The 17,235-nt window shown below is 40.1% G+C and overlaps 2 protein-coding genes across 5 annotated transcripts in view; both read left to right on the top strand.

The window, feature by feature from the left end:
* Nucleotides 1-181, top strand: part of rsph14 (radial spoke head 14 homolog) — a 9,712-nt gene extending 9,531 nt beyond the window's left edge. Inside the window, exon 6 of the mRNA XM_042420398.1 lies at nt 1-181. This exon is cut by the window's left edge and continues 183 nt beyond it. Coding sequence (XP_042276332.1) covers nt 1-104 — 104 coding nt within the window. The 3' untranslated portion in view covers nt 105-181.
* A 3,281-nt stretch (nt 182-3,462) lies between these two features.
* LOC121903396 (dematin-like) overlaps nt 3,463-17,235 on the top strand; it is a 35,515-nt gene continuing 21,742 nt past the window's right edge. For 3 of the 4 annotated variants that reach the window (XM_042420388.1, XM_042420386.1, XM_042420385.1), the window contains exon 1: nt 3,463-3,594. The gene's annotated coding sequence lies outside the window, so the exon portion shown is untranslated. Of the gene's footprint in view, nt 3,595-15,664; nt 15,686-17,235 lie in introns of those variants that run through there. The other variant, XM_042420387.1, reaches the window with a different exon arrangement.

Raw genomic sequence — 17,235 nt, 5'->3', positions numbered from 1 at the left:
AGCAGCTCCACCTGCTGACGAGGAGGAGCGAGGCACCTGAGGAGGACCGGGACGTCCGACGGGCCGCTCAGACCGCCGTCAAGGTCATCACCTGGACTCCCTGAGAGCCTGATGACCTCTGACCTCTAGACATCACCTGCTGCAGTAGCCTTACCTGACCAATTAAATAACCATGTGCAAATCATGATTCATGTGTGTGTGAACGGGGTAATTAGGACTCACTGCTTCCATGTACTTGTACTTGGTGCTACAAGCTGCTGCAGAGTCATCCTCAGCACAGGAAGTACAGTCCAGAGAGGAAGTCATCAGTCTGTCTACACATGATCAGCAGCAGAATGTGAGTCTTTGTTTTCCAGTGAACCGAGCAAAGCAGCCGGAGCTTTGGAAATAAGCTTCTTTCTTCCTTAAAGGAGACATATTCTGCTTTTTGGAGTTTTCTTGTCAAAGTTCAGAAACGTGATGTGAACAAATGTAGAAATGCTGCCTGCAAGTCGAAAACATTAAAATCATGTAGTGCAAAAATGCATTTAAAAGTCTGTGTGAAGCTTCTATTCAGCTTCAGCAGTCTGAGTTAGTCACATCAAGTGGATATCTGACACATTTACAGTCTTTTTAGCATCAAATTCCCTCTTTGTGTTTCCTCGGACAGTGTTTCCCTGTTGAGCTGCAGGTGGAAGTATAGTAACAAAAAGAGGAACTTTGGCACTAAAAAGACTGAAACGTTGAAAGATATCTACTTGATTTGACTCATTTGAAGCTTCATATTAGCTTCAGATTAACTTTTAAATACATTTTTTGCACAGAAGGAGGACTGTGGATTTTGTCCTCCATCACTTCCATTGTAAGGTCATTATGAAGGGATCTTCTAATGGTCAGTATGAACAGGAGGAATGATTACAGCAAGAAACACAGCTTTAATGTTCATTTAGGCTCCTGACTGTTGGTTTAAGACTCACTTGAATAATTGTGAACCCGTCCTTTAAGCAACAACATACTGCACACCCTAAACACTGAATCAACACAAACAACAAACTCACAATCTTAAAGCAAAGATAATGTATTTAATCCCAGTGACAGTCAGTGTGCACCAGCAGGGCCGCAGACCAGAGTTTGAGACCCCTCTGAGTGGACTCACCTTCAGCAGCGTCCTGAACGGAGTCGAGCGCAGCTGAAAAGAGTTTTCCTGTCTGACCTGCTGCTCTGAAAGAAGCTGCTCTTCGGTCAAATTAAGGCCATCAGCTCTGCAGCAGAAACATCCTCACATGAATGGATCCTTTTTATTTAACCTCTTCACTTGTCACTGAGCTGTTATTACTGCCTGAAGCTGCACCGACATGAACACAGAGCTGACAACGAGCCTCTGATGTCTAAAAGATTTCAGAAATACCAGAACAGGAAGCAGCTTTCAATAAATATACGAAACATAATGAAACACAAGATCATTTATTACAGTAAATCAATGAAAAAAAACAAATCTGGATGAACAGAATTAGCTACAAATAGTGTAAGAAAAAACAGCAATATGCAGGGACAATAATAATAATAATAATAAAAATAAGGGGAGATGCGATAAGTTTCAATATTGATTAGTGTTAGAGCTGCAGCTATCGATTATTATCGATTGATCTGTCGTTTTGTCTTTAAAATGTCAGAAAATGGTGAAAAATGCTGCTGACTGCAACCTAAACTGTCTTGTTTTGTCCAAAATATTCAGAAACCAGAAAATATTCACTTTTAAAAAGCTGGAATCAGAGAGTTTTAGCATCTCGACTTAAAAAAAAACACTCAAAACAATTAATTATCAAAATAGTTGGTAATTCATTTTCGACTAATCGATTAATTGACTGAAATTGTTGCAGCTCTAATATCGATAACATAATGATACTTTTATTGATTCCTGACTCTCAGAAATATAAACATGTTTATTTATACAAAACCCATTTTTTTCATTAAACAAAGTAAGTTAAAGAGCCTGGAGACAAGAAACGGCGACAAAATGTTACCAGACGAGTCAAAAATACAACTGAACACATCAAGAAACTCTGATCGGTTTATTATGAACATCAAGATAAAACTAATCCTGATTCAAATAAATCCTCCTTCATGAAGATAAAAATATATTTTAGAGAGGTGTTCATTCATTTTTATGATCATTTTGGAAGCTCTGGGACTTAACATTTATTATTAAAGACATACATGTAATGGGTATTTTATGCAGTATTTACAGGGTAAGTCAAAATGTTCCTTTAACCTCTGTACCCAGTGATTTTAAGTGTGTACAAATACTTAAAGTCTGTGTGCTTAAGTACAATTTTGAAGTACCTGAGTATTTCCATTTTACTTATACTTCAACTCTTCTGCATTTTAGAGGGAAATATTGGTTGTTTTACTGCCCTACGTTAACATTTATCTTTATTTTTCAGATTAAATTAAAAAAAAAAACATGATTATTTGTCAAACTATGATTTTTTAAATAAACACCAAATGGTTAATAAATTAGTTAAAAGTATCTAAATGCTTCCTACATGTTTATACATCAGCGATTATAATCCCATAATGATATTTAACTGATAATACTTCTGTACTTTTATTTTAATATCATTTTAAATGCAGGACTTTTACTGAAATTAAGTAAAAAATATTTTAGAGAGGTGTTCATTCAACTTTATGGTCATTGTGGAAGCTTTGGGACTTTACATTTATTATTAAAAACATACATGTAACGGGTATTTTATACAGTATTTACAGGGTATTTTTGTGTAAAACCACATATCGCAGTAAACAAGAGTCAAAATGTTCCTTTAACCTCTGTACTTTAAACCCAGCGATTTTTAGTGTGTACAAATACTTAAACTCTGTGTGCTTAAGTACAATTTTATAGTACTTGAGTATTTCCATTGTACTTATACTTCAACTCTTCTGCATTTTAGAGGGAAATATTGGTTGTTTTACTGCACTACGTTAACATTTATCTGAGAGTTGCAGTTATTTTTCATATTCAAATAAAAAAAACATGATTACAAGACAAACTAAGATGATTTTTTTTAAATAAAACGCCAAATGGTGAATAAATTAGTTAAAAGTATCTTTACAATCTAAAACATCCAAATGCTTCTTACGTGTTTATACGTCAGCGATTATAATCCCATAATGATATTTAGCTGATAATACCTCTGTACTTTTATTTTAATATCATTTTAAATGCAGGACTTTTACTGAAATTAAGTATTTTTATGCGCACGCACGCACACACACACAACACACACACACACACACACACACACACACGCAGTAATCACCGCTATGTTGCACTGTCATGTTTTAACCCCCCCACTGCTGCAAATGGACTGGTCCAGAAAGAGAGAGAGAGAGAGAGAGAGAGAGAGAGAGAGAGAGAGAGAGAGAGAGAGAGAGAGAGAGAGCGAGCTGCTATCACACACACACACGCACACACACACTCACACACACACACACACACACACACACACACAGACTATATTTGGGACTGAGCGCAGAGAGAAACAGTTGGTGTCGGGGCTGCTGGATGTTTCTGACACAAACACACCGGTAACAGCAGCAGCAGCAGCATCACAGGTAAGACTCACCTTTATCATCATCTATACATGTGATCAGAAAAATCTGCTTTAATAATCCGCTGAAATATAAACAGCATGAGAGTCTGTATGCAGAAATTATTAAACACAGATCAGCCTCCGTTTCTATACATGTATGTTAAACTATGTCACACACACATACAGAATCTCATTGGATATTCTGCGCATTTAAACGCACATTTATTATAGAAATATTAAAGGAATATTCTAGAGATCTGCGCGTTCAGGTCGCACTGAAATCCTGCAAAACTGCAGAGTGAAGTTTAGTGTAAAATAAGCTGTCTGATGCACACAGAATAGGATTGTTAATGGCATACTGTAAAGATATTATGGGGGTAAAATGCAGATGTTTATGGCGGGAGTTCGGCCGGCTCTCTCGCCGGTTGTGGTCGACCTTGTCCGGGGGAGCCCGGCGTTGTGACACGCCGGGCTGCGGTGCTGCCTCCTCCTCCTCCTCCTCCTCCTCCTCCTCCTCCTCCTCCTCCTCCTCCTCTGGAGATGTCTCCCTGTTTCTGTGTTAAACTATGAAGACACACAGTGTCCCATAATCAGGTTATGGATATTATCACCAGGTATGACTCAGGTGCTGCGATATTATGTAAGAGGCTGCCGGAGAGCGAGCACGCCGCGGAGGAGAGGAGGGAGGGAGGGAGGATTAAGGAGTGAGGAAGGTTTTATGTAACACCCCCCCTCCTCCTCCTCATCCACAACATCTGCCGGCCGGCCTGCACTCTGAAATCCTCCCCATGATGGCCTGTAATATCTGTAAAACACTCCTGTAATTGTATAAGATTATATTGATGATATCTATATCATATAATCAATATGACTACAGGGACTTAACTTAATCTATCTATATATCTTAATTCCTATAATACGCCTATTACAATTGTTTACCGCGTTTATAGCATGACGTTATTTTATTTGATCAGTCTGGTGTCAAGCGCAAGCAGCCTAAGCTTGATTGATTGATGGATGGATTGATTGATTGATTGATTGATAGGTATACGCAGTGGTTGAAGAAGTATTCAGATCCATTACTTCAGTAAAAGTACCAATACACAATGTAAAAAAATACTCCATTACAAGTAAAACTCCTGTATGAAAAATACTACTGCAGTAAAAGTACATAAGTATTATGAGCTTGATGTAGTTAAAGTATTGCAGTAAAAGTACATAAGTATTATGAGCTTGATGTAGTTAAAGTATTGCAGTAAAAGTACATAAGTATTATGAGCTTGATGTAGTTAAAGTATTGCAGTAAAAGTACATAAGTATTATGAGCTTGATGTAGTTAAAGTATTGCAGTAAAAGTAGTGGTTTGGTCCCTCTGACTGATATATTATTATATATGACATCATTAGATTATTAATAGTGAAGCATCAGTGTTAGAGCAGCATGTTACTGTTGTAGCTGCTGGAGGTGGAGCTAGTTTACACTACTTTATATACAGTTAGCTAGTTTAGTCCAGTGGTTCCCAACCTAGGGGTCGGGCCCCTCCAAAGGGTCAGCAGATAAATCTGAGGGGTGGTGAGATGATTAATGGGAGAGGAAAGAAGAAAAAACAAAGTTCTGATACACAAATCTGTGAAATGTTTCTGTTCTTGAGGTGATGAAGTCGAACATGTGATGAACAGAGACGTTGGTGTTGTGAGGGAGCCAATAAGGGCTGAGTGGAGATGTGGGAGAGAGGCGTCGTCATGGAAACAATGAACAACAGAGTCTCTGCTCTTGGAATTGATGTGAATTGTGAATTGTTCTGTTTTATAGTTGATTTTATTTGTGTCTTTTTTTTTTGCGAATTAGTCTTAACAGTCTGGTCCTGAATGTTTGATTGAGGTCAGAGGTCAGAAACATGTGTGAGAATGTGAGAGATGCTTCATAATCTCAGCAGAATGTAAAAATGCAGCAGGCAGACGAGCTGATGACAGATCAGCTCTCTGCCGCTCGCTGTCCTATTGAACCCGCTGCAGCTGTGAATAATGCGTTTCCAGTCCTGTGGGAGCTAGAAAGAAACTGCTGTGTGTGTGTGTGTGTGTGTGTGTGTGTGTGTGTGTGTGTGTGTGTGTGTGTGTGTGTGTGTGTGTGTGTGTGTGTGTGTGTGTGTGTGTGTGTTAAACCAACGTATTGAGGACATTTCTGGAAGGACTGTTTGAGGGTCATCTACATTGATCTACTACAGCTACATATCTGTACTGTAAATCACTTTTCCTGAAACCAAAACAGAGTATTTTAACCTTTATTTTGGAGCAAAAACTAGAATGACATACTCAAATTAAAATGGCAGCAGCTCCTAAAATCACAGCGACTATCTGCTTCAATAAGATCTTACCAGAAAGGAAAGGTTTTGAAGGTTTTGAAGTCAGTAAAACCTTTGTTTTTCAGATTAAATAACCGCCTGTGGATTTGTCTGTAAAGGTGGACGGCAGTTTGGGGCTGTAAACTAAATATCAGTGAATATCTGCCTCACATTTGAAGAAGATAAAACCCAACATTCTACAGTGTTTGCTTTTTCATGAAAATGTCTGGGCGGATTTCCAAAAGGTCTTCCTGATTACGGCAAAACCACGAGAGAGGGAGCAAAAGAAGTTAAAGAGGTTAAAGGTTTTTTCCAACAAACTTTTTTTATTGCTTTTTTTTCCATGTAGTTTGTTAAGGAAACAGGTCACATAACACGAAACAAAAAATATAGACTCAAACAAGATATGTTAAAATCTCTGTCTGGAGACTGTTTTATGTCACCAAAATAACACAACAAACAAGAGCAGCTCCTGCACACTTTATCCATATACCCTCTACCCCTCGGCTGTACAGAGAAAAAAACACAACAAAAAGTTTTTGAGGTTAAATTCTTTGATTTCACGATGATGTCGCCTAGTTTTATATTGTTTCCATTAAATATCATCCCATCATCTGCTTACGTAGCTGGAGGCCTTATTTTGATTACAACAAAACAGATCTTTGCATAAGGAGATAACGTGTCGTTCTATGATAGTCAGAGCAGGCGGTCACACTGAGCCTGATTGCATCCTGCTACACCACACAAGAGACACAAACTCTGAACAACAACCCACATTAGCTTTCCTGCCAACGTCTCCTTATTTAACTTACAAACATGAACACATGACTTGTCCTGCAGATTAGTTTGTTGAACAAGCCACCAAACATACATTCACCAGAGAAAAGTGCACCAATAACACCAGTTAGCAGCTAGATAGCCAATTAGCTGCTCAGCTGCAGCACATTAAACAGAATGTAATATACCTGCAAATGTCACTTGGGACCCTTTAGATGCTGGTTTGGTTGTTCTTCAAGATCCCTGTTAGTGACACAGACACCGACATGCTCCCTCCAGCTGCTGTCAATCAAACACAGACACCGACACGCCCCCTCCAGCTGCTGTCAATCAAACACAGACACCGACACGCCCCCTCCAGCTTCTGTCAATCAAACAGACACCGACACGCTCCCTCCAGCTGCTGTCAATCAAACACAGACACCGACACGCCCCCTCCAGCTTCTGTCAATCAAACATAGACACCGACATACCCCCTCCAGCTGCTGTCAATCAAACAGACACCGACACGCCCCCTCCAGCTGCTTTCAATCAAACACAGACACCAACACGCTCCCTCAGCTGCTTTCAATCAAATATAGACACCGACACGCTCCCCCAGCTGCTGTCAATCAAACACAGACACCGACACACCCCCTCCAGCTGCTGTCAATCAAACACGGACACCGCCTCCAGCCAGCTGAGACAAAAAGGAATATTTCTGATATTTTTCTTCATTTTAATAATACAAGACGATTAACAATACACTTAAAAAAACATATTGATATTATTTTTGACTCCAAACAATGATGATTAAATGTGATTCAGTATGACTTTAAGGGTAGGGTACCTAGATCACTCTATCGGGAGTAAAAGACAATATCATCAACATTTATTTAAAATGTCACCAATTTAACTTACTGAATATTGAAGAATGACCCAAACTGAAGACAAGTTAACAGAACTTCCTTTGTAATAGATTAAGATTTGAAGTTGACTAGCATGATTTGTTGGCACAATTTACATTTTTATGTCAAAGAATAGGAGTGGCTGATTTTTACAGTGTTGGAAAAATGTCAGCGAGCGGTTCTGTAAACCCAAAACTGGTTTCAGAACATCCATAAGCTCACAGTTTGTGTTTTGTTCACATCGCTGGCGTCCTGTACTCGTACAGTCCCTGAACGTGTCAGCGTGCTGCGTGGGCGCCGCTCTCCTCTATTTCTGGACACATGAGTCATCTTCACTCATGTTATACAATAGAAAGTTTGTTCCACTGAGACTCTACTGCAGCAGAAATAGACAGTCAGAGTGGAGATGCTGCTGATTCTGATTCCAGGTGTGTTTTTCATTCTTCGTGACTCACCGCAGGTTGTTAAATCCACAGTTTTCCTCTCTAGCTGTGAGTATGTTTAAAGGAGAGAGATATGCAATCAAGCATCAACAGAGGAGGAGTAGACTATTTCATATATGGTTTTGAATTTTATTTTGAAATTTTTTAGCAGGAAAACCAGCAGACACCTAGCAGGTTAGGATAACATGTGTAATTTGCCTTATGACTTGCTAACAGAAACTCTTCACCCAAGAAAGACGACGCAATGAGTCGTTTCAGCAAGTTCCCTCTAATGTACGTAGTAATTATTATGGGAGCAAAGGGTGAAATCAGGTGGCGTCATTATAGAGAAATAAACTCTACGATGAGATGAATCCGGCGGCTGATTCACCTCCATCTCTACAGAGTCGGACTGAAGTGAAGACATTTCCACTGCAGTGAAAGCAGCGATGTTTATGTTCATCATGGTGGACAAGTGAAGGTCGTCTGTGTGAAATTGTGAAAAAAAAACATGAACGTAGCTTCTGTCTGGATGTGAAAGCTAACAGAGATCAGCGGCTAATCATCGGCGCCGACTTTAAGACCGGTGCACACAATAGGATTTACAAATCTTAACTGATATTAAAAACGTGGGAGATCACAGACATTACGACAGATTGAACCGATTTTTAATATTTTAATCGTGAGAACAGACACACACCAGTCGATTCAGTCGAGAGGGGAAGGAACACACACTTGGCGTTTATGCTAAACGATTTCAAAGTGGCGATTCCAGGGACTTATGATCTCACAGAAACTCACGTGATTAAACGTGACTTCAGAAAAAAAACAAGCATGTCGTCGTCAGCTGGTTGCACTTGTGTGTGATTTGCACTGAAAAACAAAACAAGAGAAAGAAACTGTGGATGACGTCATGTCTGAGAGGATGGAGTTACACGGTTAACACAATAAACTTTTGCAGCTACTTTACATTAGCATTAGCATTTTAGCTCACCTGTTACATCCAAAGCCAAGGCACTTTCTGCCCTGTTGTGGAACGTCTTGCACAAGACATTAAACAAGCATTTATACTGTTGCCATAAATCCACAAGCTTGTCCTCCTTTTCTACCGTCCACCTGGCTCCAGAGACAAACCATGTTTCTGTTCTTCACAAGTACGCAACATCCGGTTGGTGACGCTTCCCGCTCAGCTCGCTCTCATTGGATATTGCAGGTTTCTGCTCAATATTCCATCGCTGTTGCTTTCATGATACAGGATTTAAAGTCATAAATATCAAACATGTTTGATATTTAGGATTTGAAATCGTGGAAACTCCGATCCAGTCGGTAACATTAAGATTATGTCTGTAAACTCCTCACACTACAGCATCATTTGGGCAGATAATCTGTTCAGACCAGCCTCGAACACCCCCGCAATGGTCAGGGGGGGGGGCGAATCAGACCCAAAATCGGCCTAATTATCCTCTAGTGTGGGACCAGGATTAGCGGTATCTGGTCGGTCCTTTGTCGGCGCGCTGCTCAGTATGAAACATGAGGATTTAATGGAGATTTATGAAAGTCAAACAGATTTCATGGAGCAGCGGCTTCTGGCTTTTACTTTCTGTGGTTTCCAGAGTGTCGGTTTGTTGTTGAAACAGCTGAGAACAGCACAAGTTCTGATAAAACTGGACTAAAGTTTAGCAGTTTATAACCTTTACTTTAATAGCAATAATAATAATGTAATAATTAATAATTATTAATAATGTAATGACTATATTTTCAACATATAACTGCATATAAATGGAGACCTTTATACATTACAGTGTTACACACAAGCAAGGGGCCTATAGATCACTGGTAGTCAAATAGCGGCTCATGGGCCAAGTCTGGCCCTGCAGCTAAAATATTCGTCCCCTAATTAAAGATGAAGCTTTGACTTTAATAGATGACATCAAAACTTTGACATCATGTTTCACAAATCTGCTGTAGATAATAAAATAAATCCCAGTGAGGTATTTAAACTGCTGTTTGAAATTAAGTCTAATAAACCGACCAGAAATGACATTTTAATGTTGGACCAGAATTTGTTCTTCACAAATGTGTGTTGATGCTATTTTTGTCTTTCTGTCAACCATTAATGAAGCTGTGCGTGAATAACCGATACAGTCGGTCTCTCGCCTCCGAGTACAACACACATCATCACATATGAGTCATTTTTAGACAAATGAGGATGAAAATAAGCTGCAACTTACTGATGAGAAACATGACATCAGATACTGTCAGGAATCAGTTTTCAGTTCAGTTCTTAAACAAATTAAAAGAAACAAAACTGGACCGTGGTTGAATCTAACTGCTGACTCCTCAGAGGATGAACCTTAGCTTTTAATGACCTCATGACCTTTCTGCTGGTGCCACAAACTGTACATTGTGTCGTGGTTCCCTGCACTCAGTGGTGGAAGAAGTAGATAGTAGATAGTAGACGTATATATTCAGATACAGCAATGTAAAAATACTCCTTACAAGTAAAAGTCCTGCATGAAAAATTGAAATGAAAAAAAAAACAACACTTGAGTAAAAGTACATAAGTATTATGAGCTTGATGTAGTTAAAGTATTGCAGTAAAAGTACATAAGTATTATGAGCTTGATGTAGTTAAAGTATTGCAGTAAAAGTACATAAGTATTATGAGCTTGATGTAGTTAAAGTATTGCAGTAAAAGTACATAAGTATTATGAGCTTGATGTAGTTAAAGTATTGCAGTAAAAGTACATAAGTATTATGAGCTTGATGTAGTTAAAGTATTGCAGTAAAAGTACATAAGTATTATGAGCTTGATGTAGTTAAAGTATTGCAGTAAAAGTAGTGGTTTGGTCCCTCTGACTGATATATTATTATATATGACATCATTAGATTATTAATAGTGAAGCATCAGTGTTAGAGCAGCATGTTACTGTTGTAGCTGCTGGAGGTGGAGCTAGTTTACACTACTTTATATACAGTTAGCTAGTTTAGTCCAGTGGTTCCCAACCTAGGGGTCGGGCCCCTCCAAAGGGTCAGCAGATAAATCTGAGGGGTGGTGAGATGATTAATGGGAGAGGAAAGAAGAAAAAACAAAGTTCTGATACACAAATCTGTTTTCAGTTTTTGGACTTTTTCTCTAATCTTTGATTTTTGCTGAAATATTGGATCATTTGAACATTTATTGAAATGAAAGCATGTGAGAAGTTTAGAGGGAAAAATCACTATTTGGTGGAGCTGTTAACAACTCATAGACATGTGAAATGTGACCCCGACTACACACTGCTTTTTTGTAAGACGTCAAAAGACAAAAAGGTTGGAAACCACTGGTTTCATCTTTAACAATGTGTTGTATTTTAAAAGCTTGTTATATTATCCATTGTGTCAAATCTTCATCTGAAAAGTAACTAAAGCTGTCAAATAAATGTAGTGGAGTAGAAAGTACAATATTTCCCTCTGTAATGTCGTGTAAATGTCTGTGCTCTACAGTAGTTGCGTCATTTTAATCCTCAGGTTGTAAAAAAGCAGAATGTTCCTTTAATAATTAGTGCGGGTTGAATCCAGGCTGTTGCTGCAACAGACGGAGGCCTCAGCTCTTATCTCTGGGTACAGCAGGGGGCCGGGGGGGGGGGGGCTGAGGGGGGGGCTGTTGATGCTGCAGGAATGAGGCCACAGGCGCAGCCAGCGGTGGTGGTGGTGGTGGTGGTGGTGTTGGTGTTGGGGGGGTTTAGAGGGGTTGTAGTTTATTGTTTTGGCTGCAGGCGTTCAGGCTGCCATCCACTTGTCAGTTGATTCTCCACTGCAGGAATTTTAAGTTGAGCAGCTCTCGTGTTTGCTGATATGACAGATGGACCTTCTTCTCTGCTCTGATATCAGACCAGCACCGGTTAAAAATACATCTCTGCTCAGTGGTTTCACCCACACTCGGCTGCCGGGTCACAGCGCAAACACGCAGAGTTTAGAGAAGGCTGATCATGTGATAAACCATCAAGGTGTCGGTGTGTTTCTCTTGTCTGTTCTCGTACAAGTTCAGAGCTGTCATACATGTTATGAAGAGTCAGTCTGACCTGAAACGATAAAGTTTGAATGTGCTTCTCATGAACAGCTGACATTCATCAGACTGAAACCAGAGATTTCATTAAAGTTTGTGACGTTTGTTGGAACAAACCTTTTCAAAGACGATTCAGAGACGTTCAGGAGAGGAAAACGTTCACCGGAATCACTGTTTCATCCCGGAGCCGTCGTCATGACAACGGGAATACAAAGATATGACGACAGCTGGACTATGTGATAGTGAAAGGTCGACTAGAGAAGTAGAGAAGGAATATTGGAAATTAAAGGATGCAGGAGAGGAAAAAAAGGAGAAGTAAGCGAGGAAAAGGAAGAAGGAAACATGTAGAGATGAGGGGGATGTAGAAGGAAAGGAGGATGGTAGGAAGCTACAAATGGAAAGAAGGAGATAAGGAAAGAGAGTTATGCTGCGTTTGTGTTTTGTCAGAGTTTCTGACCTGCAAACAACATTCATGTCAACCTCCAAGTCATTGACATTAACAGAAAAATGCGCCAACTTGGCACTTGGTGGTACAGAAGTGCCTGAAAACCAAAAGACACATGGACGCTTCACGTCAGCCAAAGTCAATGTAATTAAACTCAAATTTAATGGATATAATATGATTTTAAACCCTCATACAACCTTCCTGAGTTGTCCTTAACAAATTCTGCTTTTGTGGTTTTCTGTTATTTATTTCCTGTTCTGATGTTGGATGTTAAACAAGGTCAAAGTTCCAAAACTTGAGGTGAACGTATGCAGAAATGCTGCCTGCAAGTCAAAACTCAGGGCTTCAACCTGCCCTGAACGCTTCATTTGTGACGTTTTTTTTCAGCCGACATCTGACAAGCTGACATCGGCTTGTCGCACATGCTCATAAATGGCTGTCCGTCCTGTAGCCTTGGTTGCTAAGGTGGTTGCTAAGGTGGTTGCTAACATGTACGGATGGATTTGGGAAGTTGACATTTGGAGTAAAGAAGGAGAAAAAGAAGTGAAATCCTGCTACAATAGTTTGTTTACGTAGCCTCCGGAGCAGGAGGAAGCTTCCTGAAGCTGACCAATCAGAACAGAGTGGGCTCATCAGGAGGCGGGCCTTAAAGAGACAGGAGCTAAAACGGCCTGTTTCAGACAGAGGCTGAACTGAGGGGCTGCTGAAAGGACCAGTAGAAGATAAATAAGGAGTTTTTAACTGGAAATCATGCAAAGATATTCCAGTAGAGCCCCAGAATATAAATATAGAGCTGTTTAGAGCTCTTTAATGAACATTCCCATCCATCTAACACGGCGTGAATGTGGCATAAAGATGAAGGAAGGAAAGTAGAGAGACGAAGGGAGTTTAGGAGAGTTGTGAGTGAGTGTGGAAGGAACGGAGGAAACATGAGAAGCGTCCTTGAGTTCTTGTCAATCACAACGTCACAACAAACATGTGAAACTGTCACACTGCAGCTGTGATGTCGTCTGCGTCAGCCAATGACAGCAGCCGTTGCCCTAACGATGACAGACTGGGTGTGGTCACATCTCTGTGAGGCGAGATAAGAGCCTGCCAGCACACACACACACACACACACACACACACAGCGTCCTGTAACGGTCTTGTGATTTCCTGTATGTGAGTTCAGGTTCAGGTTCTTTATAACCAACATGGAGTTTAATTTGAATATTTTGCATCACTTTCATCCGTGTAACAAAAATCATCAGTAAATGTAAAGATATTTCTCTGTTTTGCTCATTTTTTTGTAAATCTGAAATAGAATTAACGTCAAAATCAATCAAAAAAAAATTGGTCAGACATGTTTTGGTCTTTTTTTTAGCAAATTAATCAGTCAGAACTCCTGGTTTTGTTTTGATCTGTTAAAATCAATAACAGAATGATTGATGACTGTATAAAACTTATTTGTCTGCTGGAGAAATATCACATCCATCAGTTAAGAACAACTAACAACGAGCCCAATTTTTATTCTTTCTTCAATTGATTTGGAAAACCTTTTTGCAAGTCTCAAAATCTTATTTATTTATTTGTATTATTAGTTATGTGATGTGACGTCGTCTCTAAACTATAATATGACTGTGGGATCTGTCCGTCTGTCCCCTCAGATCAGAAGTAGTTCTGACAACGTCGGGGAAAAGGTTGTTGTCGACATCCAGAAGTCGAGGGTGGGAGACGTGATATCATTTAAATGCAGGATAACGGTGCATATCTTCAGACAGTCTCACTGGGGGAAACATTCATAGTGTTTCATGCAGCTGCTCACATGACAAGTGACAGAAATAGTGTGAACAAAGAAAAAAAAAGAGAGAGAGCTGAGAGTTGAGTTAAACATGACGTATTCTGCTTTTTGTGGTTTTCTGTTATTTTTATCCTGTTATGATGTTGGATGATCAAAACTTGAGGTGAACGTATGTAGAAATGCTGCCTGCGAGTCAAGAGTCAGGGCTTCAACCTGCTCTGAACACTTTGTTTACTTTCCTGACAAGATTACGTCATCTCGTCACATGTCCATGACTGTGCATCCTCTCTACAGCCTTGGTTGCTAAGGTGGTTGCTAAGGTGGTTGCTAAGGTGTTTCCATGTGTTGTTCCAAGTTCCAAAACTTGAGGTGAACGTATGTGGAAATGCTGCCTGCAAGTCAAAAGACAGGGCTTCAACCTGCCCTGGACACTTTGTTTGTGATGTTTTTTTCAGCCGACATCTGACAAGCTGACATCGGCTTGTCGCACATGCTCATAAACGGCTGTTCGTCCTGCAGCCTTGGTTGCTAAGGTGGTTGCTAGGGTGTGTTGTTCAGCTCCAACATGTACGGATGGATTTGAGAAGTTGACATTTGGAGTAAAGAAGGAGAAAAAGAAGTGAAATCCTGCTACTATAGTTTGTTTACGTAGCCTCCGGAGGCGGAGGAAGCTTCCTGAAGCTGACCAATCAGAACAGAGTGGGCTCATCAGGAGGCGGGGCCTTAAAGAGACAGGAGCTAAAACGGCCTGTTTCAGACAGAGGCTGAACTGAGGGGCTGCATAAAGGACCAGTAGAAGATAAATAAGGAGTTTTTAACTGGAAATCATGCAAAGATATTCCAGTAGAGCCCCAGAATATAAATATAGAGGCTGTAAATATGCAGAATACATTCACCTTACTTATGTTTAGCGTGTTAACATCACTGTTTACATCTTTCTTTCCATTCCTTCTTATTGATGCAGTTTATCTGTTTATCACTAATACATTAATACTCTAAATGTGTCACTTGCTGTTCAACAGCATGAAGTTAGTAGAAATTCAATGTTCAGAGCAGCAAAAGTAAAAAAAAATGTTTTGGTGTGAAAAAGCTGCAGATTAAAACATTCGAAGCTCAGCAGATGTTTGAACAGAGAATCTGAATAATCAGAGCTGTGACTCAGCAGTTTTCAGTCTGTGACCCACTTTCAGCTTCAGGCATCAACATCTTTTACATTTTACTGCATCACGACTCGACAAAAAAAAACTCTGAGGAGGCAAACAGCATAAACGCAGCAGGAGGATGCGAGCAGCTTCATGTAACATCCAGACGAGGAAAATCAAAGCAGATTCCTACATAAAGACGTAAACAGGAACATTTTAGAGCTGAAACTGCAGGTTTAACCAACAGATTGGAGGTTATTTGTACAAAAATGTATGTTGAAATGATATTTATATGCTACTAGTTTCTTTTTCCAATGGAGGAAAACATAAGTGCTTCCTGGATTATGTTCTGTCGTACACAGGTTGCAGGAAAGAGATTAACATATTTATGTTAATATCATGCTTTAGTTGCTATGAGCAGATATCGGAGGGAAACTACGTGTCAGTGAACATTTTGCAGATATGATTAATGGTGGTGAGAACAACCAAGTACGTCATCTTCTTGATATTTGGGCAGATGGGAGCTTCTTCCTGTGTTTACGTCTCACCTGGCTTTTAATGATGCATTTTGGTTCACTGATTCAGACCAGAACAAACACACCAGAGGTATAAATCATACACTGAACATAACGACGGACGTAGTGAGGTGCATCTCAGGAGCTTCCAGATAAGAAGTGCAGCGTGTTGCTTTTCACGCACTGGAAACACGCCCCCGCTACCTCGGACCCAAGCTAACGCTAGCTTACCGGGAACACCGAGCGCTGCACACTTGAGCTAATGTTAGCTACTTTAGCTAAACTGTGCTAACAGGGCAGGTATCATAATGAAGTAACATAAGCAGAGCAGCAGGTGAGCCGACTGTCAATCACAGCTGTCAATCAACGCCCACACAGCAGACATCAAAGCTACTATAAGTCCTCGAATCTTATTAACGGAGCAATAATTTCCAAAATGACCACCAGCACACTTATTAGAGGGTCTGAATTTAGAGATTGAGACCAGAATGACTCGTTGAAAACAATGATTGATTTAATATTTCTAGAGAGAAGTTGAGGCTTTTTGACTTGGAGTCAGTCGGAGGAGCTAGCGGCCGTCGGTGGAACTTTAAGGTGCTTCAGCCTCAAGATATGAAGCTGCTGGCTGGTTTGAAAACACTCTGAGAGTCCCTGAATGCACCACTATGCAACAAAAAGAGAACATGTAGTTAATGTGAATTAAGCTTCTTTTTAGATTATAGGAGTTATACAACAAATAGTACATATTCAGAAATGTGTGTGTATGTGTGTGTACTTGACCTCTGACCTCTGTGTGTGTGTGTGTGTGTGTGTGTGTGTGTGTGTGTGTGTGTGTGGTCCAGGTATTCCTCATGTTGCAGAGACTCGCCTCCCTTATGAGGGCGAAAAGAAGTCCCCTTAATGTAAATCATTAATTTTAGGATGAAGTTTAGGGTTTGACATGTAAACAATGTAATGTCCTCTGAAGTGATGGAAACATTACGTGTGTGTGTGTGTGTGTGTGTGTGTGTGTGTGTGTGTGTGTGTGTGTGTGTGTGTGTGTGTGTGTGTGTGTTTGTGCAGCAGCAGTTATAAATCTGAATGTAAGGTCTGCACATTCTCAGGACCTGAGTGTGTTTTTTTCTTTGGGTGTAAAAATGCAGTGACCGCTACTAACGACCTCCTCAGTGATGTTAACGAGATAATTTACGTCTCTTCAATCCAAACACAAAGAGAGAGAGAGAGAGAGAGAGAGAGAGAGAGAGAGAGAGACACTCACTGGTGACGTCAGCCAGTCCGTTAACTTCACCTCTGCAGTCGTCTTTAA

Source organism: Thunnus maccoyii, chromosome 9 (assembly GCF_910596095.1).
Source record: "Thunnus maccoyii chromosome 9, fThuMac1.1, whole genome shotgun sequence".
In the NCBI taxonomy this organism is placed as follows: Eukaryota; Metazoa; Chordata; class Actinopteri; order Scombriformes; family Scombridae; genus Thunnus; species Thunnus maccoyii.
The sequence above is the reverse complement of the archived record's forward strand: the minus strand, read 5'-3'. Positions and strand labels throughout refer to the sequence as shown.